The sequence below is a fragment of the Hydra vulgaris genome, chromosome 01, assembly GCF_038396675.1.
Source record: "Hydra vulgaris chromosome 01, alternate assembly HydraT2T_AEP".
NCBI classification, from domain to species: Eukaryota; Metazoa; Cnidaria; class Hydrozoa; order Anthoathecata; family Hydridae; genus Hydra; species Hydra vulgaris.
The window spans coordinates 48,367,501-48,383,773 of record NC_088920.1 but is presented as its reverse complement, the minus strand read 5'-3'; the positions used below and the strand labels follow the sequence as shown (position 1 = coordinate 48,383,773).

Below are 16,273 nucleotides of genomic sequence, written 5' to 3'. Positions count from 1 at the left end.
AATCAGATTCTCACACCACAAGATCTGTTTACATGGGCTCAAAAAAACATCAAAGGCGTTAACATATTTTATCTTTCAAGTGATGATATCAATAACCATGAAACAACTTTTAACCTTCAGAAACGATATGAAGGGATGCGCACAGTTCTGGAAACAAGAAGCTATCACTGTTTTGTACCAGACGGAGAGAAATTGTTTTTACGAAGAATCTCTAGTGATACTGTCTATGATACTCATGTGTTAAATGATGTTAATTTGATTTAAAAAAATCCTTCAAATTTTCAACCCGGTAAATATATTGCATGCTTTTACGATGAAGAATAGTACTTGTGGTTGATATTTGTAATGAAAACCAAGACATTAATGTGAAGTTTAAGCAAAGAAACAAATTAAATTTAAAATGGACAAACGATGCACGATCAATTCAGTGTTGGGTTCCATTTGACAATATAATATGTCAAATTAGTGTTCCATTGATTAAAAGAATAAGTGCTCGTAACTATATTCTTGCTAGTAATGACTATGACAGTATTATGAGTTGTATAAATCAGAGATAACCTAATTAGTTTCATGTATACATACTTTTTCTTTTAACTGATTATCTTACTCTTTGAGTGCACTTATTTACAGTATATTTTGTATAAATATTGAGGTATAAATTTTGTATGTGGTAAGTGGTATTTTTTTGTTCTCCTTTTAAAAATATCATCACTCTCAAAAGGCTACAATCATGTCATACAATAGAGTATAGGTCTTTAAATTTTTTTTGGTGATTGTCTATATATAGAACCTCAACATTAAAAAGTTTCATAATTTATTTCAACTGTTTACGCTATTTTCTATACCAGCAAAGTTTTAATGCATAGTTTTGATTATTCTAACAAGTGGTGACCCTAAGTAAACAAAGGTAATGAAAAAATTCACTTTCTGTAAGTAAGTATTAAACTGTAACACGTTAACGTTCGAAAAAATATTTATGTTGCAATATTTAGCAACTTTAAGGTACAATAACTCAAAAACTGTAAAAAATCAGTCAAAAACAACTGCAATAATGGATTATTTCGATGAAAAACTATTACCCTACAAAATTTCAGGTGATCACCATCTTTATTTAAAAAGTTATGGTTTGTCAAAAATCGAAAAAAACTGCTGTAAGCTCCTGATATACAAATTTTTCGGATTTTGGTCATTTTTAATTCAATCATAACTTTTGAACAAATTGGTCAATCAGGCTGAAATTTACTGGATTGTATTTTTTTCATAAGATCTGTATGTGGTCAAAATTTAAACCAAATCTGAGGTGGTACCCTGGAAGCCTTTAGGTGATTTGATATGGAATAACCCAACTGATCGTCATCACTTTTTTCAGTGTTATTATCTTCAGAATTTGATTCTGATGCAGTGGAGATGTAGTAGTGTAAGCGAAAAATGAATCCGAATCTTCAATATCATTATCTTCACTATCCTCACAATCTTCCGCAACTATATGTGTTGTTTAAATTGCAGAATATCTGTGTTGACCTAATATGAATTAGATTGAGTTATAAATTATTTATTTTTAAAAGTACAATTACTTCTTTATAAAACACATTAACTAGTATACTGTGTAAAAAATTCAAAGTGCACATTTAAATGTTTTTTAATATATTAAAAAACATTTTAGTGTGTGCTTCAAATTTTTTTCACATTATTAATAAGATGCAGTATAATGTAGTTATCAAATATACATTAGATTCTAGTCTAAAAAACACAACAATTTAGATTTAAGAAAACAAAATATAAATTACCTTTTTTACTCATGATAACAGCCAATGTGCATTTCCATGCGCAAAAAAGTTAAAACACTATTTATAATAATAATGCATCAAATAAGCTATATTACTAGTCACCGTGTTACAAGTATACTCGTACTTTTCTCCTGTACAAAGTACGAGTATACTCGTAGTGCTTATTTTTTGTCAGTATAAAAAATTCTATAGATTTTTTAATTTTTGAAACTTTGATATCTAGCCTTGACAATGGGAATGAAACCACACAAAACAGCCCCACCAAAAATTAATCATTGCAGGGTTTATGTCTTGGCAAAGAAATAAAGCATCCTTTAAAATAGCTTGTCAGAAAGTGTGTTAAAGAAAGAAAATAAAAAGTTTAAAGAGATTTTTAAATAAGAAATTTTTTTTTTTCCATTTAAATTTATTTAAATTTTATTTATACTTAATTAAAATTTATTTAAATTTTATTTAAGTATAAATAAAATTTAATAAAACAGAATCTTATCGTTATATCGGTTTATTACTTACTTTATTTATGTTTAAATTTTATTTTTATTAAAAATAGCTTATCTGAAAATAAAATTTGATTTTAGATTTAGTTAAGTTATTATTATTTTATTTTTTTTATTTATTTGCTTTTAGGATTTTTATAGTTTATTTGATAGTTAAAATTTTTTAGCAAATTTGTATAATGTATACAAATTTTCAAAACATCTTAAAACCCGTGATCATGTTGTCAAAATCAAATAGTATTTTTGTGGTCATATTTTAGCATGAAATTGCATGCCTTCCTGGCCAAGCCTGAATTAGGGCGGTATAAAAGATTGTAATAAAAGCCGAACTTTAACAGTGCGGCATTGTACATAGAAGTAGATCTTCAAAAAATTTCTTCACTTGACCAATTTGCAGACTCTTAACTCAATTGAATGCGGTAGCTGTTTAAAATATTGGACAAGTGGTTTGAATCAGCAGGAATATAGTTTAAAAAATTTGCGGGCTTGGAATATGATTGAAAAGTATGGTCTTTGAGATTTAATGTGATGTCAAGGCATCTTTGCTTCCAACAAGGCTATAAGCAACCACTAATAAGAGTTTGAAGTTACTTGAAGAGAAAAGATGAAAATTGTAGAGCAAGATAACAATTAACAGACAACTTTAAGGATTGCAAATTATATGAATCAGGAAAGCAGTATGAAGGAAGCGAATTCCAAAGAACTGATGTTCGAGGAAAAAAATTAGACAAATAAGAGTTTTTGGAGCACTTAGTAACAGTCACAGAAAAAGTATGAGACTTAATTGAATGACAAGTAACACGAAAATGAATTTTAGTAGATGGCACAAGAGATGCTAGCTCTTTAGAGCGGTGCCCAGTATAGTATTTGTAGCAAAGAGAAAGAGAAGCAACATTACGACAATGTGAATATGGTTAAAGATTGGCTGCAGGAGCAGGTCCGACTATGTGCACAATGCGTTTTTGCACCTTGTCTAAAAGAGAAAGCGTATCATTAGAAGATCTGCCCCTGATATGGCAACAGTATTCCATACAAGGCCAGATTTGAGATTTATAGAGATAGAGAATAGAATTTGGAGTAAGAAAGTGTTGAGCTCGATAAAGAGATGCATCCTTAGCAGGTTGCATCTCTTTATTGAGCAACTCAATTTTGCAACGGATTCGATGTATGGTTTCCAATAAAGATTGGAAGTAAGAGTTAATCTCTAGGATTAACTCTGATGAAGGGTAGATGACTCATCGAGTACATTACCGTTCATAAATATAGGAAGATTTAAATTATTGCAATAACGATTGGCTGAAAAAAATAGGGTTTTATCTGAATTAAAGTTCACCAGCCACTGTGAGCCCCATGCTGTAGCAGAAGTGAGATCCTTTTCAAGCTCAAATGCCCCTTCCAAGCAATCAGAGAGTGTTGGCTTCTTTTAATTTAGTTTTTATTTACTTTTAATTTAGTATTTTTATTATTTTATTTAAACTTATGTTATTACTTACTTATATTTAGTTTTTAACTTTTTTGGCATGATTTTTTTTTAAATTAATATAAATATATAACGTAAAATTTATTGTTCTCTATATGTACGAAACAATGTTATTTTGAATAAATTTTTGCTGGTGATTGTTTATACATAGTTTGTTGTAAATTGAAAAATGAAAAATTTCTTTTTGTTGTTAGGAGATGCTGATGCTCCACCAAATATAACTGATTGGTTTAACTGTTTTGGGAGTGGAAAAGCACAAAACTCTGAACTGCCACCTTTGGCTTCTGATATTTATGCTATTGGAACACAGGTTTTGATATTCATTATTAATATTTTAAAAATGACTTGATATTTTGTATAGACATGAACAAATATTGAGATATAAAGTATAATAATAATAAATATATATTTTCTGTTCCAAATATTGAAATATTTGTGTAAATCTTTTAAATAAGGAGCATAACAATAGTTTTGAATTTAACGTTTTTAATTTTTTCACTTAAAATTATTTTATTTTTATTATAGTTTTTATTTAGATTAAAAAACTGAAGAACATAATTCAGAAAAAATATTTTTTATATACTACATTTTATATTCATTAACTTTTATACTTGGGGATGAAAAGTCATATATTCATTTTTGTTGTTTAATTTTTTTTTCAACAATTTTTAATAAAACTGATTTCCTATTTATTTCAAGTTTTTTTTTAACAAAACTGATTTTGTATCTATTTTAGGAAAGTGTGTGTTTTTAAAAAACTGATTTCTTATTTATTTCAGAAAAGTGCGTATCATCAAAAAGAATGGGTTAAAAGAATAATAACTGATCTTACTAATATATATAACAGAGAGTTTAAGTTGGTAAGAACATTATTGTAAATTCATTTTCTATTATTTTAACAATTCTGCTTTTGTTTTAACAAAGTTTAATATTATTGATTTTTCTTTTTTATTAATTTCTTAATTTCTTAATTATTAATTTTTTTCATATTTTGTTTGTTTTACATATCGTTTTAATTTTTGTCTGCCCTAAATGCATAAAAAATGCTGATTCTCCGCTAAATTAAAGAATAATTACATTCAATTGAAGTATTTTGTTTATCTTTATATATGTATATATGTTATCTAATTATATATATTTTTTTGTTTATCTTTATGTGTGTGTGTATATATATATATATATATATATATATATATATATATATATATATATATATATATATATATATATATATATATATAAATTCTATTTGTTGATCGCTTTTTGAAATAAATAAAATACTTTAATTGAATGTAATTATACTTTAATCAATTCAAATTATAAAATCATTTAAAACCATGGTGTATAATTATCTAATTATATGTTATCTAAATTAAATCAAAAGCTTAAAAATAAAAAGTAGTGAATTTCGTTTTTAAATTTATTGAATTAAATACATTTTAACAAATGCAAAGTGGAATTACTCTCTCTTATGAAGAAAAAAGCAAGATTAAGGACTACATGTCATTGAGTCTATCAAACAGGACAATCGCTTGTAAGCTGAGATGCCCACCGCGTTTGATCAATAATTTTGTAAATGATCCAACAAATTATTGCACAAAGCATCGAAGTGGTAGAAGACTGATCCTTACAGCTCTCAACTGCGACAAACTCTCCAATTGTGCATGCTGCTACCAACCCCACAGTCTCTGTGAGACAAATTAGCCATGATTTGGGATTGAAATGCTCAAGATGGATGGTGAATCATGCAATAAACAAATCAAGCGTTCTCAGATATGCAAAAAAACACATATCTCTTGCACTAACTGAAGCGCCCAAGCGCATTTGTCTTTAATGAGTCAAGAACCATATGACTTGGAAAAATGAATAGCAAAATTTGTGTGGTCTGATGAAAAAAAATCAATCTTAATAATCCAGATGGCTTCAATTATTACTGACATGACATCAGTAAAAAGATAATATTTTCAAAAATGAAGAGCTATTGGAAGTGAAAGAGTAATGATTTGTGTTTCGTTATTTTTAGTTATTGTTCAGTTATTTTAAAAAAAGAATGATATTTGAGCAAAGTTCCATGTTAAGTTTCAAACATCCCATGCAAAAAAATTTAATGGAAAGGCCAGCGCTCTTACCCAATTTAAATCCTATCAAAGACATTTGGTGCAAATTAGAAAGACAAGTTTATACAGAAGGGAAACAATATTTAAATGTCGATGAATTGAAAAAGGCAATTGTCTAATTTTGGACGAACATATCTTTTGCTGATTTCACAAAACATTCAAAAGGTATGGCAATTAAAATATTACAGTTTTTTAAGAATTGCGGCAATAAAACGAAATATTAATAATAAATTCAAATTATTATAAAACACATCATCAAATTTTGTTAAACAAAATTGAAGTGAAATTTTGTTGCATCATTTTTCTAAAATTTTCAAATCAATTATTGAAATTAAACCAGACTGTATTACAAATGAAATGTTATTCAAGCTAAGCAGTTAGATAATTTAGTAAAAATAATTTATTTATATTCGAAACTGACTTTTTGGTGAAGTTATAAATCTGTTCTGGACTATATTACATAAAGCATGCATACATTATATATATGTTTTATTATTTAGTTGGTAAAATATAACAATTGACAGACAACTTAAAAGATTACAAGTTATATGAATCAGGAAAACAAGATGAAGAAAGCAAATTCCAAAAAGCTGATTTTTGAGGGAAAAATTAGACTAATAAGAATTTTTGGAGCACTTAGGAACAGTCACAGTAAAAGGATGAGACTTAATTGAATGTTAAGTAACACAAGAATGGATTTTAGTAGATGGCACAAGAGGCGCTAGCTCTTTAGAGCAATGCCCATCATCGTATTTATAGAAAAGAGAAAGAGAAGCAACATTACGCCTATTTGACAGCGGTTGAAAATTGGCTGCAAAAGCAATCATGTTAACCATGCGTTTTTGCACCTTGTCTAAAAAAGAAAGTGCATCATTGGATGATCTGCTACTGATATGGCAACAATATTCCATAGAAGGACAGGTTTGAGATTTATAGAGAAAAAGAAATAAATAAAGAGATGCAACCTTAGCAGATGCTATTTTTGCAATGGATTTGGTATATGGTTTCCAAGAAAGATTGGAAGTAAGAGTTAATCTTAGAAAATGAAGGGTAGATGACCCATCAAGTACATTACCATTCGTAAATATCGGAAGATTTAGATTATTGAAATAGCGATTAGCTGAAAAAAGTTAAGTTTTATCTGAATTAAAGTTCACCAGCCACTACTAAAGCAGAAATGAGATCCTTTTCAAGCTCAAATCCCCCCTCCAAGCAATCCTAGAGTGTTGACTTCTGATCAAGATAAGAATAAATGGTAGTATCATCAGCAAACAATGCCACCTTAGATGTTAAAACATTTGAAAGATCATTAATGTAAATTATAAAGAGTATAGGGCCGAGGATAGGACCTTGAGGAACACCTGAAGTACAAAAAATGAAGAAGAGTGCTTTCCATCAAGAACAACTTTAATACTATGATTGGTAAGAAAGAATTTAATAATCTTAAAGATGTTACCTGATACACTGTTAGAAGAAAACTTATAGAGAAGACTAGTATACCAAACTTTGTCAAAAGCTTTAGAAATGTCAACATCAATACCCTTAACCTCTCCACATCTATCTAATGCACGATAAAACCTATTAGTTATTACTGTTAACAAATCAGGAATAGAACAAGAAGATCAAAATCCATATTGATGATCAGAAAGTAAGTTATTAGATTAAAGATGAGAGATTAAGTGTTTTTTAATTCAAGACTCAAAAACCTTGCTTATAATAGGAAGAAGACTAATAGGACAGTAGTTAAATGAGTCAGCTCACTCTCTAGAGTTTTTGAAAATATAGATGATAGATGCCAGTTTCTAGCAGGTTGGAAAGCAAGATTCTGATATGCACTTGTCAAATAAATTTGAAAGTATAGATGACAGCAGTATATAGTACAGCCCATATTTCCACATTAGATAGCTAGTTGATTTAATATATATTTTCACTTATGTCTTTTGAATTAAAATAATTATATATATATATTTATAAGTTTGTTTAAGGTAAAATTAACCCCTTCAACCTTAGGGAACGTTAGAACCTAAACTTTGGAATTTCAATTCCTATACTTCAATACCTTCTCTAATATTCTATCCAATTAATCAATATCATTTTTCTTTTATGTTACATTTAATTTTTTATAGATAGATATTTATTGACTTCCTTTTTCTTGTTATTTCACCTGCTTAGGTGAAATGTGCAATTACAAGAAATACAAAGTATTAGGAAGCAAGTATTTTGATATGTTAATTGGTAATCAATAAAAATTAATTAAACTTTAAAAGTTATCTCCCTTATTTACTTCAATACTACATCTTTTGCTTATTCATTTTACTGTTGCATACATTTTGTCATTTGTTTATATTCTATTTTTCAATTTAAATTTGATTAATACATCAAATTTTATATAATACTTAACATTTGTTTGTGTTTATTATATTCATAATATTTTATTGATAAGTTAAGATAGTTGAAAAAAACATTTTTTCAAATGTTTTTCTTCCCATTTATTTTAGACTACATGTTTTTTTAGACTTTTAGCTACATTCGGTTTTTTTAAATAGTGTTGTGTACACAATATTTCACATCTGTTATTTATATTTTGTATGCTATGTTTTTTATACACAACTTTGCTTTTTAAGGTGAAATGTGCATCTTTGTGGGGTATATGCATTGTTATTGTAGTTAAATCTGAACTGATAAATCTTGTTAGCAAAGTAAAGCACTCGTCAGTAAAAACAGGAATCGCCAATGCTTTAGGTATGGCTTCCTATTTAAACTCCAGACAAGATTTTTTTTTAAATTTTTTGAAAATTTTTGTTATTTTTAATATAGGTAATAAAGGAGCTGTTGGTGTTTCTTTTTATGTTGATCAAACATCATTTTGTTTTGTCAATTGTCATTTGACTTCCGGAAATGAGCACGTTTTGAGGTATTTTTATTTTATACAGAGTAATTTAATTTTAATTTTGTTAAGTTTTACAAGAAGTAGTAATATGTTTAAAAAAAATAAACTTTTTTGTTTGTATATAATATATGTGTATATATATATATATATATATATATATATATATATATATATATATATATATATATATATATATATATATATATATATATAGTTTTGAGGTATTCTAATTTTACATAGAATAATTTAATTTTAATATTGTTTTACAAAAGATTGTGTTATGCTTTAAAAAATAAAACTCCTTTGTTTATATATAATATATAAATATATATACATATATGTGTGTGTGTGTGTGTGTGTAATGTAGAGATCCAGCTAATTTAATAGGTGATAATTGAAGAAAGAAAGAGGTGCAAAATACGATATAACCTGGCCAACGACGAGATTAGATTTTCTGTCAATCAAGACTGCTGTTCAGTTTCTGATTGAACTCTGTAGCTCCACAGACCGCAAAATAATCTTCTGGGTTTACATGACTATTCTAAGGTTCTGCGTATTTCGAGAATTCGGCAATAAAAGTTCCGAATTCATGAAATACGTAAAATTTTGCTGATTTCACAAAATCTGCAAAATATTATACTTGCTGATTTCATGAAATTGGCAAGTTTACAAATTCGTGTGTAATATTTACACGCAATTTCTGAATTTTTTGTTGTTGTTGTTGTATATATGTAGTATTTTGTATTTTTAGACGAAATCAAAACTATCATAGCATCTTGCGGGGTCTGAATCTTGGTCAGAAAGATTGCTTTGATTTGTCTTTATCTTTTCATTACTTGTTTTGGTTTGGTGATTTAAATTACAGAATTGATCTTGATGTTGATGTAAGTTTATTAGTTGCTTAGAAATGCCTTAAACATCTCTTTATAAATTGTTGAAATGTTACACAAGACAAAGTTATATGCAAAAAAAAAGGCTACATACACAACATAACTTTATACGAAACATTTGACAAATTTATGACTAATATTAGAGTATTGATATATGTTAAAAGATAAAAGCAAAAACTAGTTATTCATAAATTTTATGCTATGAAAATAACTTTAGTCTTGACTTCTTTTAAAAAAAAAAAGCTTGCCTAATCATTGAGAAACTTATCCAGGAGTTCAAGTAAATATTAAAAAAAAAATTGAAGAATTTAAGTTTGAAACTAAAATTAATGAAATAAAGTTTAATAAATAAATTTTTTAATGTTGTACTTACTCTTAACTCAATTTTTAAAATCTTAAAAATACAAATAAATATGAAATTAAAAGCTAAATTAAAATTAAAGTCATTAATAAGTCTTGACTACTTTTTGTTAACTTTTTTTTTTTTTTTTTATTCATGTATTTTCCAAAATTTCCTTTGCCTTTTACAAAATAATTTTAAAAAAAAATCTAAATTAATAAAAATAGAAAAAACAAAGAATTTAAACTTTGAATAAGAATTTGAGTTTATGTGTTGCTATGCTTGTTTTTTTTTTCGTGATATTTTTTTTGTAGATTTTTTACTAACACTCAGTCTTCTCACAACATTTTATGCAACTATTATTATTTCCTTCTTATGCAGCTGTTGTTTTCAACAGTTCTTTCTTTTTTTTTTAACAGCTCTCCTGATAATCTTTTTTATTGCTAAGAATTAATGTAAAAAGGTGTTTTGATGATCCTTTTTTTTCTTTTAAAGCTTGTCACAAGTTGCTGTAAACATTGTTGTAAGGTTTCTTTAACTTTTTTGCAAATACTTGTTGCTGCTTAATTGGCTATTATATCTTGTTCTACCTAATAAAGTCTTTTTTAATTAACTATTTTGTTTAAATCTTACAACTTTTTTTTCATGAAAAAAAGTTTTAAGATTAAAACAAGGTTCCATTAATGTCTTTTTATTAAAAAAATCTTTAAAATTTTTTGTTAACAAAACAAATTGGTAGGTACTTTTGTTTTTTTTTTTTTTTTTCAATTTTAGACTACAATCAAATGCATAACCACAAAAAGTTGGAGTAAACTTGAAAGTGCTGACCAACTTCTAGCAGAAATTAAGAAAGGAAATGCCTTTGTGCATTGTTGTATGTATTTATTGCAATTTTTTTTTCTTTTGTTTACAAAAAAAAATTTTATGCCCCTTCTATTAAGTGTTGTTTAAATTTTTAACACGTGAAATTCACTGCATAGATGTTTGAGTTTTACTTTTCCATAAATTTTATTTTACTATTTTATAATTATTTTACAATTAGTTTTTTTCAATTTAAATAGGTTTAATTTTTATATAGAATTTTTAATTGCTTTTATTTTGATTATATTTTTTGTTAATATGAAAAAGATTTACATTAATAATATATTATTATATATACAATTAGTAACTTGAGCAAGTTATTTTTTATAAATTTTAGCAGAAGAGGACCTGACTTTTTCACCAACTTACAGATATGCTAGAGGAAATCGGTTGGTATATTGTTGGACTGAAGTAAAGCGAACAGGAGTAAGCATTTTTTAGGATTAATAAATGTATAAATGCTATAACTATATATACAAACATTCCCTGCTGCTAATGTATCTGCACTAATTAATTTAACATAGTCTTCACCAGACAGTGGGCTGAACTATAGAAACCATACTTGAAAATTATAATCTTTCAATTTTCTGCTGATCATTTTCTTCAAATAACAGAATCAATCATGGGATCATGATGACATAAAATCTTGAATGCTAATTTAAATATTGGTGATACACATTTAAAATAATTCCTGATCTAGATTTGTTTTCCATTTGATCAATAATTTTACTAATCTATGGATCAGATATATGCAAAATAAATTCATAGAAAATTGAAATAATTGTTATCAATTATTCCAGAAAGATTGATATCACAAAATAATTGGTGTACTTATTTCAATGGTGCAAATGGTCCAAATCAGATTGTAGAGATACTTTAGTGAAATTTTATATATATATATAAAAAAACATTTAATATTTCAAAACATATAAAAAGTGTAATTTTTATTATTTAGTTTATAAATATAACACAATTATATACTAAATGTAGTTAATATATTTAACATTAGATTTATTGTTTATGTTTGTGATTACTTACTAAATTTTTCACTTAAGTAAGTAATCACAAACATAAAAAGCCATTAATGGAGCAATTGAAAGCAGTCCCAAAAAGTTAATTGGAAGCAATTTTTAACAATGAAACAATTTTTAAATTTTATGGCTTTAAAAAAATCAGCTGTCATCAGCAAGAAAAATGTTACTGTACCACCATTGTCTAATGCTATATAAGATAAATCAGAAGATATGTTTTTTTTTAATAATCAGTAAGAAAATGGGGAAGCCATGCCTGTTCTACCTATCTAATCCCTAAATAATTCAGTTGATAAAACAAAAATAAATTAGCAATCAATGAAAATTAGGTTATGAAAACAGTAAAAAGATATAAATATAAAAAAGTATTCTATAAAAATTTATAATTTTTTGGTTTCTTAAAAGACTATAAAACTTAATTAGTTTCCTCAAATTAATATTAAGTGTTCATTAAAAACACAGCAGCAACAACACTTTTTATTAGTAATAAATATTAATTGTATACATTTATCATTAGTATACATTAATATAGGTGTGTGTGTATATATATATATATATATATATATATATATATATATATATATATATATATATATATATATATATATATATATATAAAGTATATATACATGCACACATGTATTTATATATTTATATTTTGAATATAAACACTTCAAATTCAATTTAAAAAATTTTTTAAAATGTTATTCACTTCAGAACAGAACAAACATACCATCATGGTGTGACAGGGTTTTATGGAAATCATATCCGGAACTTGACATACAAAATACTGCTTACGGTATACATCTAAATGTGTTTTTTAAAAATAAAATCTTAACCATTAATTTTTGAGTATATTTGTATATTGTAATGTTTTTTGCTAGGTTGCACAGATGAAATTTTCACAAGTGATCATTCTGCAGTATTTTCCACATTTGATGTTGATATGCTATCACATTGTCAGAATGTACAAAGTGAGTTCTCATATTGTTTTAAATTTATGGATATAATAAATTTATCATATATATATATATATATATATATATATATATATATATATATATATATATATATATATATATATATATATATATATATATATATATATATATATATATTTATATATATATATATATATATATATATTTATATTTATATATATATATATATATACACACACACATATATATACACATATATATATATATACATATGCATATACATATATAAATATATATATATATATATATATATTTATATATATATCTACTATAGCATATTTATGTAAGAAATTCTTACCATATTTTTGTTACTTAAATTAAATAAGCATTTTCAGAAAAAGAAGAAAATATAAAGAATAATGAAAGAAAAGATTGCTGCCCCATGCCAGACTCTCAGTCAATGTAGCAGCACTCCGCTGTGCATCAGGGTATTTGTCAGTCAATGTATGTACTGAAGCCCCCACAGATGGTTATTTCAGTATGACAACAAACTGCTCACCTAAACCAGCAGTATAATATATATATTTATATATATGCACCTAAAATGTGGTAGTTGTGTAGTGGTAGAGCGCTTGCTTCATAAACAAGAAGTTTGGATTTCCACCAGTTTGGAGTTCCTGGTAATACAGGGTTCAACTTGTTTCTCTACGCAGCAGCCTTGTTTGTTAAGGTTCGTGTTCAATAATTGTAACCACAGTTGAAGTAACCTTCTCGACTGTCGTGGCCTTCTTGGCCTTTGGGAGAGCTAGCATAATATATTGGAAGGGTGTTTCAATTTAGATTAACTTTTTAATGAAACACGTAATTTTTTTGAAAGACCCAATATTTTTTATTGAATATTAAAGTAGACACATGGCATTTAATAATGGGAAAGAATGTCAGATAAGTGACCACCTCTTGCAGCTCTACAAGCCTCCATTATTTTAGTAAAGTTTTCCAACACATGATGACATAATTGTGGTTCAATTTGAGTAATTCGCTCTATTATGTTTTCTTTCAGGTGTTGAGAATGGTTTGAGAATTATTAGCGTAAACTTTGCTTTTAAAAAATCTTAACAAATTTTTAAAAATGTAATGGTGTAAGATCACATGATCTTGATGGCCAGTTAACAATTCTTCTTCAAGAAATTATCACCAAATTTCTCTTTTAAAAGATTGGTTGTTTCTTTAGCTGTATGACATATTGTTCCACATATTCTGCAGATTAATCTCCAATTTGGCAAACAAAAAGTTGCTAATCATTGTTCAATACAAGCACCATTCACAGTAACAGAGTGTCCAAATTTATTTTCAAAGAAATATGGATCAATCAATCCAACTGAACAAAAACCACACCAAACAGTTACAGGGCTCGAATAAGGCGTATTGGGATCGCGAGTCACAATTGCTTTTCACATATTCACGATTAGTTTTGTCTTTAAAAAATTATTTTTGCGATTTTTTTTTTTCAACTTTTTTTATTTATCTAATTTAGCAATTTTTTTTTGGCCATTCTTAAAAAGAAATGTTTTTGTCTGTTTTTTATTAAGGGTTATAAAGTACATCACGCTAAATTTATCTTTTGAATAGAAGTATGATCTTTGCTCTCTTGTGCAGAGATTTTATTCAACATAAAGCGCTTTTGAATTTAAATTACTTTAAATCTCTGCTTGGAAGCCAATATTATTTTAAAGTTACATTTAGTTTGATTTACTGAATGGTGAATAAAGTACATCACAGTATATTTACTTTTAAACTAAATCTAAACAACCAGTTAAGTTACTAAAGTAACTTACAGTTACTTAACATAAAATTTACTTAACATAATCAAAAGCTCGCAAAAATTGACTATGTAAATTTATCTATTTATATCTTATATGTTGTTAACACATAATATAAGCGTTAGTGGTGTAGTGGTAGAGCACTCACCTCATAAGCAAAAAATTCCGAGTTTGATCCCAACAACGGCGCTGGTAGTACCGCGCTCAAATTGTTTCTCTGTGCAGCGACCTTGTTCATCGAGGTTCATGTTTCAGAGTTATAGAGTTAAGAGAGGGTTATAACCACAAAAATAGCCTCCTCAACTGTAGCGACCTTCTCTGCCTTGGAAAGGTGAATAATTTAAAAAATATATAAATATATATATAAGCTTTTTACTAAAAATTATTTTAACAAGAATTTTCGAATAGAATATAAAAATCGTGATACCATTTTTTTATATTTTATTAAAAGCGATATTAAGATCAAATATTTTCTGTAAATATGCAAGTTGTTTTTAGGAATTTTATTTAAAAAGAAATCTAGTTAAGAGTTATAGAGTTAAGAGAGGGTTATAACCACAAAAATAGCCTCCTCAACTGTAGCGACCTTCTCTGCCTTGGGAAGGTGAATAATTTAAAAAATATATAAATATATATATAAGCTTTTTACTAAAAATTATTTTAACAAGAATTTTCGAATAGAATATAAAAATCGTGATACCATTTTTTTATATTTTATTAAAAGCGATATCAAGATCAAATATTTTCTGTAAATATGCAAGTTGTTTTTAGGAATTTTATTTAAAAAGAAATCTAGTTAAGCAAAATAATTTTAGTCTTCTAAACTCAAAAAAAAAGTCTTTCTTAAAAGATAAATTTAAAAAGAATTTTAACGCTCAATACTTTTAAATTTAATTCAGCGGCGTATGTAATACCCAGCATAGTGAGAATTGTTGTTGAAATTTAAATGTATATTTAGCTACAGTAACCATATTTAAATCGTAAATGTTTTGAATTGTTTTGAATTATATTTTGTTTCTTGAAAGTAGTTTAAAAAGTAGAAATAATCTATTGCAAACATTAAACCAGTGATTGCAAAAGCTAAAATAAAAAATCAATTATACAAATTTTAAAGTAAATTTAATAAATTATTTTACTTCTGTTTAAAGAAATTTTTTTCTAAAAAAAGGTTAATTTAAGCATATTCTTAAACTTATGGAAATATAATTCATTTTGTTAAACCAAATTTTTTTGTTTTACTCTTTATTGCAAAACAATTGGAATGAAAAAATTGAATGAAAACATCAATTAAATGCCATTTGAATGAAAAACTTACTTATACTTAAATTTTTAGTAGTACTCTAGATCAAGAAACAGTAAATTATAAATAATGTCGTATCTAATGTTTTTTGCTTTGATCTTACTTGCTTGGCCTATTGATTATAGATTCGAATCGGCATGTTTTTGTGCAAATATGAAATTTAAAGTTTTATGGTGATAATGTTTTAATTTATTATTCAAAACAGTTCTATTAATTAACTTCGTTTTATTTTAAACGCGTTTTATTAACACAAGCTCTTTATGTTGTTAAAACATTTTTGCAGTTTGTTTTATTGTTGTTTTCCAGCTTTTTATAATAA

The 16,273-nt window shown here is 26.3% G+C and overlaps 1 protein-coding gene across 2 annotated transcripts in view; it reads left to right on the top strand.

The window, feature by feature from the left end:
• LOC136075396 (phosphatidylinositol 3,4,5-trisphosphate 5-phosphatase 2A-like) overlaps positions 1-16,273 on the top strand; it is a 94,041-nt gene that overhangs the window by 49,574 nt on the left and 28,194 nt on the right. For both annotated transcript variants that reach the window (XM_065788431.1, XM_065788430.1), the window contains exons 15-23: positions 3,959-4,074; positions 4,544-4,624; positions 8,506-8,623; positions 8,699-8,795; positions 9,523-9,655; positions 10,776-10,875; positions 11,200-11,288; positions 12,611-12,692; positions 12,778-12,867. In XM_065788431.1, the coding sequence (XP_065644503.1) occupies positions 3,959-4,074; positions 4,544-4,624; positions 8,506-8,623; positions 8,699-8,795; positions 9,523-9,655; positions 10,776-10,875; positions 11,200-11,288; positions 12,611-12,692; positions 12,778-12,867 (906 nt within the window). The remainder of the gene's footprint in view (positions 1-3,958; positions 4,075-4,543; positions 4,625-8,505; positions 8,624-8,698; positions 8,796-9,522; positions 9,656-10,775; positions 10,876-11,199; positions 11,289-12,610; positions 12,693-12,777; positions 12,868-16,273) is intronic.